Source organism: Gymnogyps californianus, chromosome 2, assembly GCF_018139145.2.
Source record: "Gymnogyps californianus isolate 813 chromosome 2, ASM1813914v2, whole genome shotgun sequence".
NCBI classification, from domain to species: Eukaryota; Metazoa; Chordata; class Aves; order Accipitriformes; family Cathartidae; genus Gymnogyps; species Gymnogyps californianus.
This window is the reverse complement of record NC_059472.1, coordinates 149,713,279-149,730,584: the sequence shown is the minus strand read 5'-3', so window position 1 is coordinate 149,730,584 and position 17,306 is coordinate 149,713,279. Positions and strand designations below refer to the sequence as shown.

At 39.7% G+C, this 17,306-nt stretch overlaps 1 protein-coding gene across 12 annotated transcripts in view; it reads left to right on the top strand.

Annotated features, from left to right (window-relative positions):
- ABI1 (abl interactor 1) overlaps positions 1–17,076 on the top strand; it is an 84,074-nt gene extending 66,998 nt beyond the window's left edge. For 2 of the 12 annotated variants that reach the window (XM_050892428.1, XM_050892425.1), the window contains 4 exons: positions 1,166–1,306; positions 3,534–3,634; positions 13,932–14,117; positions 15,834–17,073. In XM_050892428.1, the coding sequence (XP_050748385.1) occupies positions 1,166–1,306; positions 3,534–3,634; positions 13,932–14,117; positions 15,834–16,009 (604 nt within the window). In that variant the 3' untranslated portion in view covers positions 16,010–17,073. Of the gene's footprint in view, positions 1–1,165; positions 1,307–3,533; positions 3,635–4,805; positions 4,887–6,516; positions 6,694–9,610; positions 9,698–13,931; positions 14,118–15,833 lie in introns of all 12 variants that reach the window. The other 10 variants (XM_050892427.1, XM_050892417.1, XM_050892422.1 and 7 more) reach the window with 10 other exon arrangements.
- The last annotated feature ends 230 nt before the right edge of the window (positions 17,077–17,306 follow it).

The window sequence follows — 17,306 nt, the reverse complement described above, 5'->3', positions numbered from 1 at the left end:
TATCTCTTACAACTGGAATACAAAGTTTCTTTATTTTTCCCACGACTGATCTTTCTTGGCAGATCTATAGGTGGTGGCAGTCTGCATATTCAAATCATCTGGAGTTCTTTATATAGACAAACTAATTTACAAACACCACAGTGCATGCAAACAATTATGGTATTTCCACTTTCCTCCTTGAGAGGTTTTAACAATAAAACGTTATAGTTAAAATTTAGTACTGTTGTGTTCCATGTTGTAAAAAGGAAGTCAGTAAGTTTCTTACATAACTTACCAACTCAGTTATAACCAGTAATTGAACAAATGATTAAATGCCAGTAGTTTAGCATTTTTGTTTTTGCTTAGCTGGTGCATTGCCAAATTCCACATCTTCCAAGGGATCTCTTAGTTACTGGTGAGAACTGAAGAGCTCTGCAATTCAGTACAATAAATGCACTGTTCTTAAGGCAGTAATGGGTCTGGTAAATAGATCTCAAAAGATCCGTGTTATATTTCTGCCTTGATGCAGTCTGCTAGGTGACCTTGGAAGTCTCTGGGCTTCACTTTCTTGGGCTGCGAAATGGAGACAATGAAGCTCATCTGTGAGGCACTTGAAGATCTACTTAAGTGATATGAGATTGCTTGATTACTGTGTGAAACAATGCTACTAGGAAGAGCACTGGTGATTGCAAATGTAACTTGTTCTGTGAATCTTTCAGCCTTACTCCCGCCTTAATGAATTGACTACCTTTAGCCAAGAATACTTTTGGAAAGCATTTAGAGGGGAGGGGAAGGGAGGAAAGAGGAAATTGCTACAGTGGAAGAGTTTGTCAGGTGCAGTGCACTGAAAGGGAACCCCAGAATGTTACGCGGATGTAACTATTGTATGTTATGTCGTTCAAAGAATGTATTTTGGGTGGTAAATTTAGTTTAGACTTTTTTAACCAGTTTATGTGCTGTAGGCCAACTTGTATGGATTTATCTACATAAGAGCACTTTAGAGAGTTGAATGTGACCTGTCTACCCTGCCCAGTGGAATTTGTTTAACATACTGTAATGTGGGTCACTGTGCAGTGATCTCTCATGAAAACTTAAGAAAACAAATGGCTTCACTACTTCACTCATTTATCCTTTTGATCTTCTGATCCCTTATTTTTCTGTCTTCAAATCTTTTTTCCTTGACCAGACGAAATACTCCTTACAAAACCCTGGAGCCAGTCAAACCACCAACAGTCCCCAATGATTACATGACCAGTCCTGCCAGACTGGGCAGTCAGCACAGTCCAGGAAGGACGGCTTCCTTGAACCAGAGACCAAGAACACACAGGTAGAGCGTTTTCTCACTGTAACTCTTTTCTGCCTGGCATGCTGATGCTTACTAAAGTCACAGAAAAGCTTTGAAGCTTTGTACCTGTTGGCTTTTTGTTGAAAGGCAAAAGGTGAGTTATTCTACCACTCTGCATTAACAGAACTTCACTGTATTGTAGACTTCTCTAACACGTAGAAGTGTCTTCATAGTCTATAGAAGCCTCATTGTATCTAGCAACTTACTTCCATGACCACAGGCCTCATTTTATAGAATCAATTTATTTTGTTCTGTGGTATTTGTTTCCCAAGAATAAGCAAAACTTCAAAATTTATGCAGTTGCAAGGTAGGGTAGTGATGGGTCCTAATGGGTTTAAAGCTGCATTATTAACCTTAGCCTAAAATACACTTAGGCTTTTTTTTTTTTTTTTCAAGACCACTAATTGCAAAGAGAAATTTCTGTTGATTAGAAACACTGTGATGAAGGTAGTCTGAAAGAGCTGATTGCTTTCTTTTGGCTAAAACTTAATGCTCATAATCAGTGCTAGCATGATAGCAGTACAAAATAAAACCTATTCACAGAGCAGGTATTGGCATCAGCCGGTTGTTTCCACATGCTTAAGGGCTTTGATGAAAGAGTAGTGTGTGTTTTGGGTGAGAAGGGTGTTCCGAGTGTACCTTGGTTGTTTTTTTTCCTAATGTAATTTTTTTCTTGAATTGCAAGGCTAGATCTTTCTCTGAGCCTCTTGAGTGAGTTCAGTTTTTTCAATTTGCATTTTATCATAGGCTTCAAACTACAGGTCAAAAACAGATGTAAGAATTCAATGTAGTTAGAAGTAAGAGGTTAGCTTATTTTAGAGGTCTTCATTCTTAATTTTTTTTTTTTTTTTTTAACCTCCCAGTAGGCAGTTAAACATGGTAGGTCACTAATGGGGGTTGAGAGAGTATTTTGGACACAGTTGATCATGAAATACTGTCAGAATGAAATAACTTCTAAATCTGGCTGCAACGAAGATCTTGTTAATCTGTTTAGCTGGCTACTGTCGATGCTCCCTACTCTTGTCTCACAAGATCTTCTTTTATGTAGACTGCAGTTAGAAGTTCAGCCACAACCATGCTGACAAGATCAAGGTCTTCAGACAGAACACTAATTTTGAAGAAATTATCTTGGCTTCCATTTCGGATCACTGATTTTCTTTTTTGTAACAGTGTTATTTTCTTAAGATATATTTGAATGATTTGCGCTTGATTCTTGACAGCATTGATTTGTAGCTACCCAGGAATGGTAAATAAACTATAACATCACTGAGTACTTTTTAATTAACGTGGATGGGTTAAAGTGGTGTTTTGGCTTCAAAACATCTTGACTACTTACTTCTCTTTATATTAGCCATTTAATCCATGTAAATTCAAGCCTTGGCCTAAGGAGTGCTCTTGCATAAGAATAAGGGCAGATTCTACCTGAATCTTGATTCTTTTTCAGCTCCCTCAATGAAAAGAAGTGTTATGGCCTCCAAAGGCATGTGTAGAAATGTTATCCAGTAGTTCCCTAGAAGTATGTTCTGTAAAAATCTGTATTGCTGGCCTCTAATTTGTGTATCATATAATGGTACTTAGACGAATTGTGACCTGGCTGTACTGTTACCTTTCAGACTATCTTGGAAACAAACTTCTTGTACACAAGAAGTGTGTGCGTTGGCGGGGGTGTGTGTTAGATACACAGAAAGTTATCCACGCCATACCCCATACCACACCCCACCCCAATTAGTTTACCATGGCTGTTCACAGTTAAAAAGTTCTCAATCTAAACTTCTGTTCTGAGTAGATGAAATGTTCCTTCAGCTGACAGCATAAATAATCTTAAATAATTATTTATAGTTTAGGCATGAGCTCTTCTAGCCCCAGCTTATTACTTGCAATTATTACAAGGCCCCTGAACTATTTCTGCAGTCGTTACTCCATTGCCTAGAACTGGTATGGTTGCTTACCTTTTTATTTTTTAAAGCATTTAATTAGACATTTTATGCGTAGTGATGTTTATCAGCTTAGCTAATTCCATTTATTAGGAGTGTAATGCATCCAGACTTCATTAGCTGTATGCAATTGTAGGTAGAGAGAGAGGCATTTTATACAGGATTTTTCAACCGTCTATAATTGAGTTAGGCTAGCAGAGCTCGCACAAGAAGTGTGACTGTTGATAGGCCTTTGTAGGAAATGCTGTGCTAATACTTGTGTTTTTCTTTTATAGCGGTAGTAGTGGAGGAAGTGGCAGTCGAGAGAATAGTGGAAGCAGCAGTATTGGCATTCCCATTGCCGTGCCTACACCTTCACCGCCAACCATTGGACCAGGTATGTGGGACTTTTCCCATGTTAACTGAAGGCTGTAATGTCAGTCACTTGTGTTTGCAGAGGGATTTTGACTGAATACGATGGGGTAGAAACTGTCCTGAAGCATAGTCCTAGTCAGGAAATCTCTTATGAGTGCTGAGGGACATCTAAAGTTTTAATTCTTTACCAAAAGTACTTGCAGAACAATCACTTGTAGAATAGTGGATGGTTGGTCCATGTTTTTACAAGATAATCAAGCAGGGGAGGGGATAGAAGGAGAGAGGTGTATCCTTTTAAAGCTTAAGTATATTTTTAAATGCCTATCTACAATTTGGCATTTCTGGATGCCCTGAGAAGCAGCAGCAACTATGTTTGATGGGAAATGTTGTCTTCTGAAATAGCCTGCTAACTTTACCATCTGCCAATGATGGTATGTACATGTTCTTTTTTAATTAAATAAAAGTCTTTACTTCAAATAAAACACAGATGATGACCTACGAAAACACTGCTAGTATTTTATATACTTATACAAGCTAAGAATTCAGGCTTATCCACCAGTGTTGTTTATGCTACGATTACAGTTTGAAGTTGCTAAGCTATGATGGAGATCATTGAGAGAGGCAGGAGAACTAGTGTGTATAAGATAGCACAGCAATAAAAGAGAACCATGCAGGATCTCTCAGCATTGAAAGCATACTCCCTTGTCTTTAAGAATGATGAATGGTGAGAATGTGTAGGATCCTTCTTTATTATAAGCTGGCAGGATTATTATCTTGGTAATAAACCAACTCAGTCACTTGTGTATTTTGTAAAGCACATAAAGCTAACTTGCACAAGAAAACAGTGGAGTTTTGGTGTAATGTAATTTTGCTATCGCACCTCTTAAATCTCTTCCTCAGATGACAAGTCTTCACTTTCTTACGCACATGGAGGCTTTCCTCTCCCAGGTGTTTCTGATCCTGCAGTGGTACAAATAGGCATGAAATCTTACTATCATCTGGCATCCCATAAAAATCAATGGGAGTAAAGATCTGCAGGTACAGAACCCCATGTAGGATCAGGGTCTGAGTTTGTATCAGTTGACCAAAGTTGAATTTCTGTATTTATTTGGGAAGCCTATCAAGTGCCTATGCTTTCTTATTTGTTTTTTTAAAATACATGGCTTAATTGGGAATATAAACTATTTTATTAGCACACATTTCTGTTCCTCCTCCTCCTGGAGCCCCGCCAGCACCACCACTGCCACCACCTCTCCCGATGGGCAGTCTGATAGGTGAGACTTGTGTCAATGCTGAAGTGATTGCAGTCAAGCTGCATAATCAATAATCATCTCTTCCTAATGGACTTAGTGAGGGTGTTTTTTCTTGTGTAGTGGGGTCTACATGATTTTAGTATAAAAATCAGTTCTGGGATTTCTTTTTTCTTTGTTTTTTTGTTTTTAAACAAATCTAATCTCCACTAATTTCCTGTGGTTAAAGCCTCTGAAGGTAAATGCACAATGCACAGGAAAAAGGCTGCCAGTTGCTTGAAATCTCTGTTCCCAATAAAGCTAAGATCCAATTAGTCTGATCTGTAAGAACTCAAAATCAGCTTGAATATTGCCATTCTGCTGTGTCACTCCTGCAGCTGAAACTAAGCCACAACAGTTGCACTCTGGCTTAAAAATGGTAGCTGATGTGTAGGGTAATGTATGTATTCTATCCTGTGGGCGTAAGGTGACTGAAAAGCAGAAGTGTCTGTCACAGTGCCTTGGGTTTGATTCTGTAATGCTGCACGCAGGTGGCAAACTGGAAGACTTGAGGATACAAACTAACAGTTCTTGAAAAATTGCTTCAAGCATTACATATAGCTGTTAGGTTGGGATCTAAAAATAGTACTTTTCAAAATAGGCAGGACAAAATACCCCACCCTTTCCTATCACAGGCTGATGACAAAATTCATTGATTGTGTTATGAAACTAGCTTTGGAGGCTTTGACCTACGTAACCCTTTGCACTTTCCCTTACTGAAGTGTTAAGTGAAAGTGACTTTGCATAGCATTATAGGACTGCAAACTTCTCATCACACACTGTTTGTGTATGTGTGTGTGTGCATTTTTTAATATATTTATATAAAATATATACATAGGTATATAAAAGCACAAAACATTTTATTGCAAAACAATTTTTGCCTTTAAAAATTGCATTGATCCACGTGACCGCAACGTGTGAGATTCATTAGTTGCAACCCGTCAGAGGTTAATCCAAAAGAGAACTTCAATTGTTTCATTAACCTTGAAGTTTGTGCAGCAACCATGTGGAAGGTAAAAATGGGTGTTCGTCCTGAAGAATGAGTGGCATGTCTTTCTGTCAGCTGGCATTGGTGATTCTGATTTGTTAGTGCAAATTCCATCAATGTAAAAGCACAACTAGCAAATATGATTGATGAATGTGCCAAGTGTCTGAAGCTCATGACATTTGTTTTACTGTTTTGTTAGAATGTCTTTTATATTAGATTGGAGCCAAGTTCTGGTTCACGATGGAAAACATTTGCTTTGAGCAGAACGTGGATTTTTTTCTGTGTGCTTTTTAATAAAGAGTATTGCATGTAGAATAATTGAGATATGTTTAGGAGTTGGACACTGATTCAATTTTCCAGTCCAATCCAGTCTCTCAAAGTAGTTCTCAGCATTTTTCAGATGCCCTTTATATGAGTGTTGGTTTATGTCCCGTGTGTTTTTTTCTCGTTATTGATTGTAACAGGGATGTTTGTCTTCTGTTTATCTCCTGTTACTGGCCTTAAATTATTGGAGACCTGTAATCAAGTATTTCCCATGTTCTGGGCTTTTTTCTATTTTCTGCCTTCTATCCCAAGTAATGCTCTGCTTAAGTCTTTTCCTTGGTTCCTCTGGCTAATGCTTTTCAGCTGCTCCGGGTTCAGCTCCTGGTTCCCAGTATGGCACAATGACCAGGCAAATCTCACGACACAACTCTACCACTTCTTCAGCATCTTCTGGTGGATACAGACGGAATCCTTCTGTGACTGCCCCATTTTCTGCTCAACCTCATGTTAATGGCGGGCCTCTTTATTCTCAAAATTCAAGTAAGCTTCTGAGCTCTGAAATCACAAACTGTTTTGAGCAAAATTATTGTAAAAGCATGCATAGCATTTTAATTCATTTATAAAGAGCATCAATCAGATTATTGCTTTCTTTCCTAAAATAGAAGGAAAAACAAACAAGAAAAACCATATTGAAGTTGTACAGTGATTGCACTATATGCAATTATACTGTTTTCCCCTTTGACTTGTTTGCTGTTACTCATGACAAGAAATTATTATGATTGCCTATCTAATTATAGGCACATTATACTTAGCATTTCAGGTGTGCTTGGAGAATGTAAACTAAAACCAGATTTTTTTTTGCAGGAGACCTAATATGGTTGTAGTACAGTCCCTCCACTACTGGGCTAGTGGCAAGAGAGTACTGTCAGAGCACAGTGCTCATGTAACAAACTTTTTCCATTACACAGTTCTTCCCTGTCTCTGTCTCTTTCCTAAATCCTTTCCTGATTCCAAGTTTCTCCTTTGTTCTTCGTTTTAACTTGACTGTTAAAGAAGAGCTCAGTCTCTCTCTTTTTAGCAGACTACTCCTCTCTGCTTCCACACTAGTAGTAATATAGATGAAGATGAATGAGGGAAGGGATGGATGCCATGGGCAAGTGAGCAGGTTTTAGTCAGCAGCACCCTGCCTACCTACCTAACAGGGCAAACGGGGCTCACTGCAGAAAGATCTGCAAAATAAGTATCTACTTGAGTGTTGGTAGAAAGCTGTTTCTATCAGGAAACTTCTTCCTTGCCGTTTCCATAAATTTTGACCAGATACACATAGAGGAATGATAGTCCTCTCATAGCTTCTGGTGGTGTTCTTCAGCGTGCCAACTCTTTAAGCTTCAGAGTGATATTTCTTCTAAAAAGAAGTGTTGATGTTTGGGCTGAAGATCACTTTGGACCAGTGTTTGCTGTTGTGTACTTACCCTTAAGGAAAGAATGCATATAAAATGTTTGAGACACTGAGGTGAAGAGTTTTCTCAGTGGTTTAGAAGTATTATGTTTATCAGAAAGCATTTTTATATGCAGACACAGCACCTATCTATTCCCCGCCCCCCCCTCCTGATTTACCTTCCACTCTCTCTCACCCGTACTGGCCCTTCATTTTCCTCCCCACTCTTGTTCCCCCAAATTAGTTCACCATGACAACAGAAACTCCTTCCTATTTGAACAGTTGTGTTCTGTTGAATAAACAGGGCTTTACTTCTGGAAATAGTTCAGTTGTCTTAAATGCTGTGCACACCACTGTTTCTGAACACTTACATTTGTCCAAAGCAATTTTTTGCTCAAATGCAGGTGCTGTTCCTTAATCTAGCCTCTCTGGTGTTTTCAAAATACTGATTGTCAACATTTTTTAAACAGTATTTTGATGGATGTGTTTTTCTACTTTAAACTGTTTTCTTCTGTTTCTGTAACTGGTGATTTTTTTATTTTTTAATGCTACTGTCTTGCCATTAAGTCAAGGTCCCATGTTTCCTTAAGGTTTTGCTTTTCATGCTAACAAATACTCTGTTTTTTCTTAGATGTTTACTTCAATTTTGTGAGAAACCTGTTTGTTCTCCCTCTTTTATTGATCATTTCTCCCATACAGTTTATTTGATTATTGGTTTTGTAAAGAACTAAATGCTCCATTTTTATTCATCAAACATTAATCTTAGTTATGGCTTTATTTAAAACTGTTGCTGACTTGGAAGTACAGAACCTCTTTCAAATTTGGTTCCAACTGGATTACCCTGCTGAATTCCCACCTTCACACGAATTTCTCTGCTTTAGTGCAAGAGAAGTTCCACTGAGAAAGGGCATGGTATAAACTAATGAGCTGATTTTTTTTGTTGGTTTTTTCTTTTTCTTTTTTTTTATTTCCCTCCACTTCATGGGGAGACATCCTGCCAGAGCTGATACTTTGAATGGCATGCCCTACTGCTACCATGCCTCTTTCCTACCTGTAGAAGGAAGAGTTGAACATCTCAGCTGTCAGCCCAGCATCTCTGAGCACTGGTGCCATGTGTCTCATATCTCATTACTCACCAAATAGGTACATACTTCAGAGAAGATGAGCTTGCAAGGGCTTCCCGGGGAGCTCTGTGCACTAGCGTAGCTAGTTGTAGCTGTTGAAGCCTTTGCCAGCCTCTTAGGTCGCTGAGTGCCTTCTAACCAGAGGAGACTTAATAATTTAAAATAAAGGTCCATTCTGCTCTAAACCCATCTGGTTTTCCTACCAACAAGCAACAAGGTCCCTTTTTCTATGCAAAACAGAAACACAGTAAGCCAACCCACTGCCCCCTGCCCCAGCAGAACAACATTATGGGAGGTGCTCTCTGTGTGACTATGAAGTATTGATGTTGCAACATTGTTTCCCTTGTAAAGTAGTTGTCTTTGCTCTGTGTCAGTGCTGCTTTGCCGCACTTGATGTAGCACTGAGGAGTCATCAGCGTTACAACATCACCATGTTACATCACATTGCAACATCAACAACATCAGATGTTTCCTGCGAAACATCACCTCTGCTTCTAGTAGCATACTTTTAAAGATAACTACTAAATTTGAGTAATCCTTATTTGGCAGCAAGACTAAAAGCTCAGTTTTGTGCGCTCCCCAAGTGAAGCGGAGCAAGTCCCTTCACATGCACACCCTGTGAGCTTCCAGACGCACAGCCTGCGCTTGGTTTTTTATTAAGCTAAACACAGGGCATGCTTTGCTTTTTGATCCTCGATTGGCTAACCACGAATTCAGCCTTGTTGGAAACACAAGCTTGAAGAAGGTTCTTCTGTGTGTGTGTTCTTGTTGTTCTTTACATACTTTGTTTTGTGGTCCTCGTTACTGACGGCTGCTTTTGTTTGTTTCCTTTTTTTTTTTTCCCCCCCCTTTGTCTGTTTGACTTTCCCCAATATGGTGTGTGTGTTGCTGCCAGTTTCTATTGCTCCACCCCCTCCCCCTATGCCTCAGTTGACTCCACAGATACCTCTCACAGGCTTCGTGGCCAGGGTGCAGGAAAACAGTAAGTTTGGACAAGCTGAGCTGTTAAAGGGTAGAGCCTACTTTCTTCTAGCATGCATGGCTGGCAAGTCAGACTCTATTTTGTTTCCTTTTCCAGAAGCTAATACCATCTTGCATTCTAGTGTCAATATGCTATTGGAGCTGAAGGGCACACTCTTCAATATTTTATAACATGTGCATGATTATTACTGACCCATTTAAGTTCTGAACTGCAAATTTGTTATAGAAATACAGTGTGAAATATGTGGCATATGCTTGGTGTGAATATAGAAATGTATCTTAATTAAAAATATTAATTTCATGTTGAATCATCCTGCCTGAGGCTTTTTCACTAGGGATAATTGATTAGTTTTTATTAGAAAGGCTTATGTAGACTGTCAAAATATGTACTGTGTAACCATTGATTCTAATACTGTAGTAGTTTTCAGGAAGCTGTACAGTCAATTGAAAATGTGAAGTCTTACGATCTAATGCCATTACAAAGGAGCTTGTAAGGTATTTCTCCTCTCGGCAGCCTTTCGTTCTCCATTTCTTTGTGTTCTCTAGCCAGATTTCCCTACTGAGCTTCTTGCAGCATAGCTCTTCTTGTTAGGTTTGAGAGATATGCTCCCTGGCTATGGTCTGTGCTGCAAGGTGTTTTATACTGGTAACTCTGCTTTTACCATTACTGCTTGATTCATTTCAGGTGAGTGTTACTGTTCCAAATGCTAGTGTAGGTGTAAAGTTGTGTTGCTGATCCGGGGACATCTTTGCTGTTAGGAATAAACAACAATTCTGTAAACAACAGAATAAATGCAGGGCATGAAGTAAGTATACAATGTTTTAAAGTGTTCGGGAGCCATAGCGAAGTTTGCTAGGATCTCAGGGGCTACTACTATGTAGTAGCTATGTGACTCCAGCATACGTTTAGGGGCCTCCAGGTCTGACTAGTGCTGCTGTTCAGCTTCCCATTAGAGCTTTTAAGTGGTCATGTTCTGAGCATTCCCCTAAAGACAGGAGGCATCTCTCTGGTTCTCATTTGAAAAGAAGGTATTTTGGTGTTGTGCTAGGTAAATAGTAAGAATCATGTTGATGTAGAATAGTATGCCACAAAATTGTGTTGACAAACCTTTACAAAATTCAAAGTGTAGAGGTAAACTTACTGAAGATGAAGGTTACAGAATGTCTTCACTTGCAGATAAACTTGAGAAAATTGACACCTGCTTCTGAATTGTTCCAAATATTGTCCTCCTGGAGATAACACAGCCCTTGGGAGAGCAGAGGTGAAAGGGACAGACTTATTCATGTGTGCAACAACAAAATGCAAGCTGACTTGTGAATGAGATTGCAGCAAAAATAGCTGAAGCTTGAAATCTGGTCTTAGGAATTGTTCTTTTTATTTTCTTTCTTTTAACAGTCCCTTGGGTTTGAAAGTTATATAATGAGTATGGCTTTGAGCTGCTGCTGCTGCCTCATTTCAGAGGCAGGGATGCGTGTGGCAGTCTGCGCATACGCTCAGCAAAACTGGCTGTAGAGGCTGTTGTTGAGTTTTGGCATTGTGTGCTAGACATCTGCCTCATTTTCTGCAAGAAGTCTATGGGGGAGTGGAGTTAGGGAGACATGTGAGTAGGCTTGTCTTTTCCTTATCATAAAGATCTGTGGGCTTGGAAAGCAACATCCTCTGCTCTGTGGACTTCTTTCAGAGGACAAGGAGAGAGGGCTTAGAAACTATGCAGTGCCTGTTCTTTTTTCCTGCGCCCTGTGCCCAAACTGTGGGTATCTCCTTCAGAGAGGTTTTCCAGTGTGTCTGGTGCCCAGGGACAACTGGTTGGATGTAAATTGCTGTACTGTCACGCCCAGTCCTTTCAAAAGGAGTCTGCTGGTCCCCATTTAAAAAACAGGGATGTGAATACATACAAGGGAACACGTCTCAATTTGGAGCTGTATAAATACTGGTGCTTTTACCCTTTCTCATTTAGTGTGGTTTTCTGTATGCTTTTTTTTTTTTTTTGTCCCCTAGGAAAAGTAATGCTATTCTAGAGTCTGCCTGTTTTAAGTTCAGAACCAGGAAAAGTCTAGGTTAAAATCCCAGAGGTGGGGGGATACTTCCATGGGGTGGCACTTGTCTGATTTTCTGTTCCATTCTCTCCCCTTGTTTAAATGTGAAGTCAAATTGTTTTAAATGTTTCCCATAAAGCATGCAGTTTCTGCACTGCATCTTAGTTAGGGTATGTGTTGGCGCTTTCACACTTGCATTTCCTGCCCTCTTTTCTTCTTTTCAAATAAGCAACTTCATTGTTGAATAAATAAAACTTTTTGCATTTCTTAAGGTAAGGATTTCTTGAGATCTCAAAGGATTGTTGTTTCACTACTGGGTTTTCTTCCTGGCTGCAGACAGAAATTAAGGGGAGAAATACATTTTGTGAAAGATGTGCCGAAACTACTGCACAAAACTAATCCATTCATAAACAATGTTGTCATGTGTCTGTGGTGGATTAATGAAGCCTGCCTGTGAGTGCTGTTCAGTAACGCAGGCAAGACGTAGCGTTCACTCGGCCAAAGACTTTGTTAGTCTGTCTCCCAGTGACATAAATGGGCTTCTGTATGGGAGAGGAATCACTAACACAGTGGCAGCCAGTCTTACTGATGGAGAGAGCTGCGGGGTATACAGCTCAGCTGGTCAAGTTGAAGAGGAGCTGGGCTTGCAGGTGAAGAATAGCATTAGCTCTTCAAGGGGTAGAGAGCAGGCTGGGTGCCAGGGCTGAGGCAGCCTCTGCCCCAGCAGCTCCTACTGGCTTCTGCCCCCTCACAGCAGGAGGTTTGGCTTCCCATATACCAGCGCAGCCAGTCTGATCCAGCTAGGACATGTGAGTTATGCTCAAGCCCCTTGTCAGGGACATGTGGCTGAAGAGCAAAGGTTAGTCACCGCTGGAGTAGCGGCCAGGCAAAAGTAAAGAGCATTAAAGCAAACAGAAACCCTATTTCTAATCTCCGGTGCCATTGTAACTAGCAGTAGCTAAAGCTTCACTCAATGTTGTTCTTTCCTTGCCCTGCAGCTTGGCTTTCTTCTCAAAATTAGTGTAGTGTGCTGGAGCTACATGTTGTGGAGCATATGCCTGGGCTGATGGCTCCTTCCAGTCAAACCCTTTCTAGAGTAGTGGTTTTCAGCCTGTGTTTTCAATGTGCAGACTCCCAAATCTCTTGTAATTAAATCTGTATTGCTATATAACAAAGTTGAGTTTAGTGACAGTAGCTTCCTTTCAGTAACTTCTGGCTTCATAGTGCTTACACCTAGGTCTGTGTGTAGTGGACCACAGTTCCCAAGGAATAGGATAAGTGACTTGATGTCTTGCATCTGAGTGTGCTCTCTCTCTCCTTTGCTGCCAGCTGCTGTGAACATTACTGAAAACTAATTTGATGAACTGATTTTAAGAGTGATTTGTACTATAATGCCTTTCTCTTTTTTCCTTTCCCAAAGCAACTTGTAATTGTGCTGATTGGTGAATCTCAGGGCAGGGATTTGACATTTCGGATTATACACTTAATTCCTTGAGCACTTTTTCCCCAAGAGCAGCAGCTGCCTGTTGTAGTTTTCCATTTATTAATTGAATCCTGGATGTGTGCACACACACACAAGCTAGTCTGCAAGATAAGGATCTGTACAAAGCTTTTCTTCTGCAGAAGGATTCCTTGGCTTTCTCTTACCTGGTTAAATCTTAAACACTAGTCTCTTCCCTTTTTTATGATCCACACCAGATCTTTTTGTCCCCTTAATGCTAGCTCTGAGAGAGAAGGAATCCAAGGAAGCAGTGTTCAGAAATAAATTCAAGTGATTGTTATAGACAGAGGATTCGTTAAAAAATAATCAAGCTGCTGGTCCAGTCCAGAGGCCTGTTGCTGCCTGGCTCAGAGGGTGCCACTCGGAGACCTCCCATAGCTAACCACTGCAGCTAGCCCCTCAGCGCATGGACGTCGGAGCAGGAAGCTTTCCTCTCTGCTGGTGTTCAGCTTATGCCCTGCAGCATGTGCTTTGACTCTAGTAGCATTTATACGTAGATTTGACCACTAATAACAAATGTAGTTGTATGTTGTAGCTGTTAATACAAAGCCTCTGTTTCTAATCAGTGCATGGTATTGTAGTGCATGCTATGTGTGTTGTCCCCCACCCCTTTTATTTACAGTGTACAGCCTCAGGTTTGTTTGCATCTCCACACTGTTTTGATTTAAGAAAAAAAATAATCTCCAAACTTTTCTAGTTGCTGATAGCCCGACTCCTCCCCCACCACCGCCTCCCGATGAGATGCCGATGTTTGATGACTCTCCTCCTCCTCCACCTCCACCCCCTGTGGATTATGAGGATGAGGAGGCTGCTGTTGTGCAGTACAGTGATCCCTATGCAGATGGAGATCCTGCTTGGGCACCTAAAAACTATATAGAGAAAGGTAAGAGAAGTGTTGCAACTCTGTTCACTGCAGTATCAGAGGATTAATGGTATCTGAAGGGAATGAAGGACTTAGCTTGGGTCTGATGAAAACAGTCATTGTCCCTGCTAAGTCAGAACTCGAACCATTCTTTTCTTAGTTTGTGGCTACACCTAATGTGATAAAATATAATCCTTCTTTGGAAGGATTATAAAATACCTTCAAGTATTCTAGAATGGATAAAAAAAAAAATCCTTCCTTATGAGAAGCAGATGTAAATTGGATGGCTTTCATCTTTGCTGAGCTGCCAGACTGTGTCTGTAGCTACCTCAGGATTGCTGGGCAATCATCTAGAAATGGTGTTGCAAAAAGGCCAGAAAGTCCGAGCTCTATTTATCCCATCAAACTAGATAGCTAGTGTGGATCATTAGAGTTTCAACTATAAAATTCAGCAAGGCTTCCTTGGAGACTTACCATTGACTCTGGATCAGCAGACTATAAACTGTGCTTAGGTATGAACTCATATAGTAAATGTCTCTTCCCATGAATAATTGAGATGCTGATTTCCTGCCTGTAGAGTTGTCTGTGTTCTGACAATGACCATTCTGTCAACAGCAATGTTGCAAGTTTTCTCACGATCTGGCTGGTACTGTAGCGCGTATGAAATGGGGCAGGGTACTTGTGACACCTGTCTTGGCGGAACTGCTGTGTTCCATCTTCGCTCCTAGCTGGACTGTGTGCAGGATGTACCCATGGGATGAAAGTAACTGATCCACCGCATCGTTACTTGCTAGGCATTAAGACATCAGATTCTGAGAATATATATATGTAAAATAGTAGGTTCTTGGAATTCATAAAACTGATCAATTGCACAAATCCATGTTAACTGTTTTGAAGGGTAAGGCTGTGATGTCCAAAGTTTGTGTATTCGTAGTGTTAGTTTTTAATTCCAGTATTATTAGTGGTGACATTTACTTTCCTTAGGGAGATCTCTGCTTTGTTAATTGCACACAATGAGTTGGACGTTGGTAAGAGTAACATATTCACCAAGAAAGTACTGAAAAATAGCTGATGTTGCTGTAAATTCGCTTCTACTTTTTCCTACAGTAACTTTTATACTTGCACTCATTGCAGCTCCTTGAAAAGTAATGCCAAAACTTCTTATCACATAGAAGCTCTGTAGCAAAGACCATCCGTTTCTGCACACTGGCTTTAAGCAGCTATGTTCACAAGATCATACAGTGAAGTACATGCTATATAGCTGCAAGGGCCACAGTGTAGAATTTTTTTTCTGTTGGTCCATTTCTACAGAATAATTTTTTAATTTTTTTTTTTTAAGACTTTCTCTAATCAAGAGATCCCTATACAGGGATCTATGTGCTTTTGAGGTAATCTGACCAGAAATGACTGCCACACTCATGGAGCCAGTTATTTCATAGTTCAGCTTTTAAGTGTCCATGTGCTCTGCTTTACTGCGTCACAGTCAAGCGTACTTCTCTGTCAATATTTTAATTGAGTGTTCAGTGTAGTCACCACCCACTTCTTACTGGTAGCTAATGTTGCAAGAAAAGTGAAATTTCATTTTCTGGACTTAACATTCAACAGGGAAAGCATGTGAATTTATTATGGAAAATCCCAGGATAGCAAACTAGTCTTTTAAAAAATAATGGTACTTCAAAAAATGTTAATACTGGTGCTATTAATAAAACGCTAAACGTGTCCCTGTTCAATCCACAGTTGTTGCTATATATGACTATACAAAGGACAAAGACGATGAGCTGTCGTTTATGGAGGGTGCAATCATTTATGTGATAAAGAAGAATGATGACGGCTGGTATGAAGGAGTTTGCAATCGAGTAACTGGCTTGTTTCCTGGGAATTATGTTGAATCAATCATGCACTATGCCGATTAAAATCCTTTGCTTTTCAAAGTTGGGTCTTGTAGTCAGTCATACCATGATTATTTACAAGGGGTAACTAAAAGCTAACAGAATTGTCTTAATATACTTTCAAAAAAAACGTGCCCATTTCTTCAGGCCATACTGTTTTAATGGTATGATTGAATGTCCATCTCTCTAAGTCTCTGGAGACAGTATGTCTTACCTGATGGCAATTTGTAAAACAAGCAACTGTCTGTAACTGGTTATACTTATTTACTTATGCATTGTTAATTTTATGACCAGCCTAAATATTCTGGGGAAGTAGGGTATAATATTTAATGAACCATGATCAGATTGTGCCATTACGTTTTTCAGTACAGCATGGTAACTAACACTACGTTAGACTAACATATTAAAATCTGGATGAGAAGTTTAATGTTAGTGCTGGTCATATTACTTTTTGTTTAGACTCTTTGCTCATTCTTGAACTATATTTGTTTAAAGCATGCATACAAACTTATGTATTGAAATATACTTTTTTAAAAATCCAAGATGCTTCCAATTGTTGTAATCTTTACCTGGAGTATTCTCACTGAAGTCTATTACAATGAGTTGTTCGGGTCTAAGGTGTCCATGTGAATCAAAAACTGGGTGGTCTTATGTATGTGTAATTTGTACCCAAGTTTTTTTAATGAGTAAATTTACATTATGACTTTTTCCATTCATAAATATATAAGTAAGTGAACCAAAGGTCTTGTCCATTACTTTGTTGGTTGGCTTGGCAAAGAAGTTTGGAATGCTAACGTAGCAAAATTATGGCTGTGTTATCCCAGGCAATGTACTAAAAAGCAAATGTTTGTAACGTGACTTTATCACTGACAGAGGGCAAATAAATTAGATATGAAACCTGAACTACACATTTATACATACTCTTAAAAGTTCTTTTCTTCCAAAATTAATTTTAGCAAGGATTCTTGATTGAATCTAGTCCTCTAGATGCAGGAAGTTGGACACCATCTGTAACTGACATTTCTCAGTGGAAACTGTATCTGGCTTGGTGATGTGCCCAGCTGAGCAGAGACAGCAGGCTGTCCTCAAGATACGACAAAGGGGGAACAAACACGACGGGAACTTAGCCGTTGGGTTAAGGGAGCACAGGCAGAGATAGTTGGAGATGATGTACTTCCCTGCTCTACAAATGCTGTGGCTTAAATAACCTGAAAAGGAATGTGGTAGTACTAGATAATTACTGTGAGAGGAATGTGTCTGGGACTTCAAAGCAGGCTTCTAGGAGGGTACTGAATATACTCCATAAATGAGTGATGGAAGG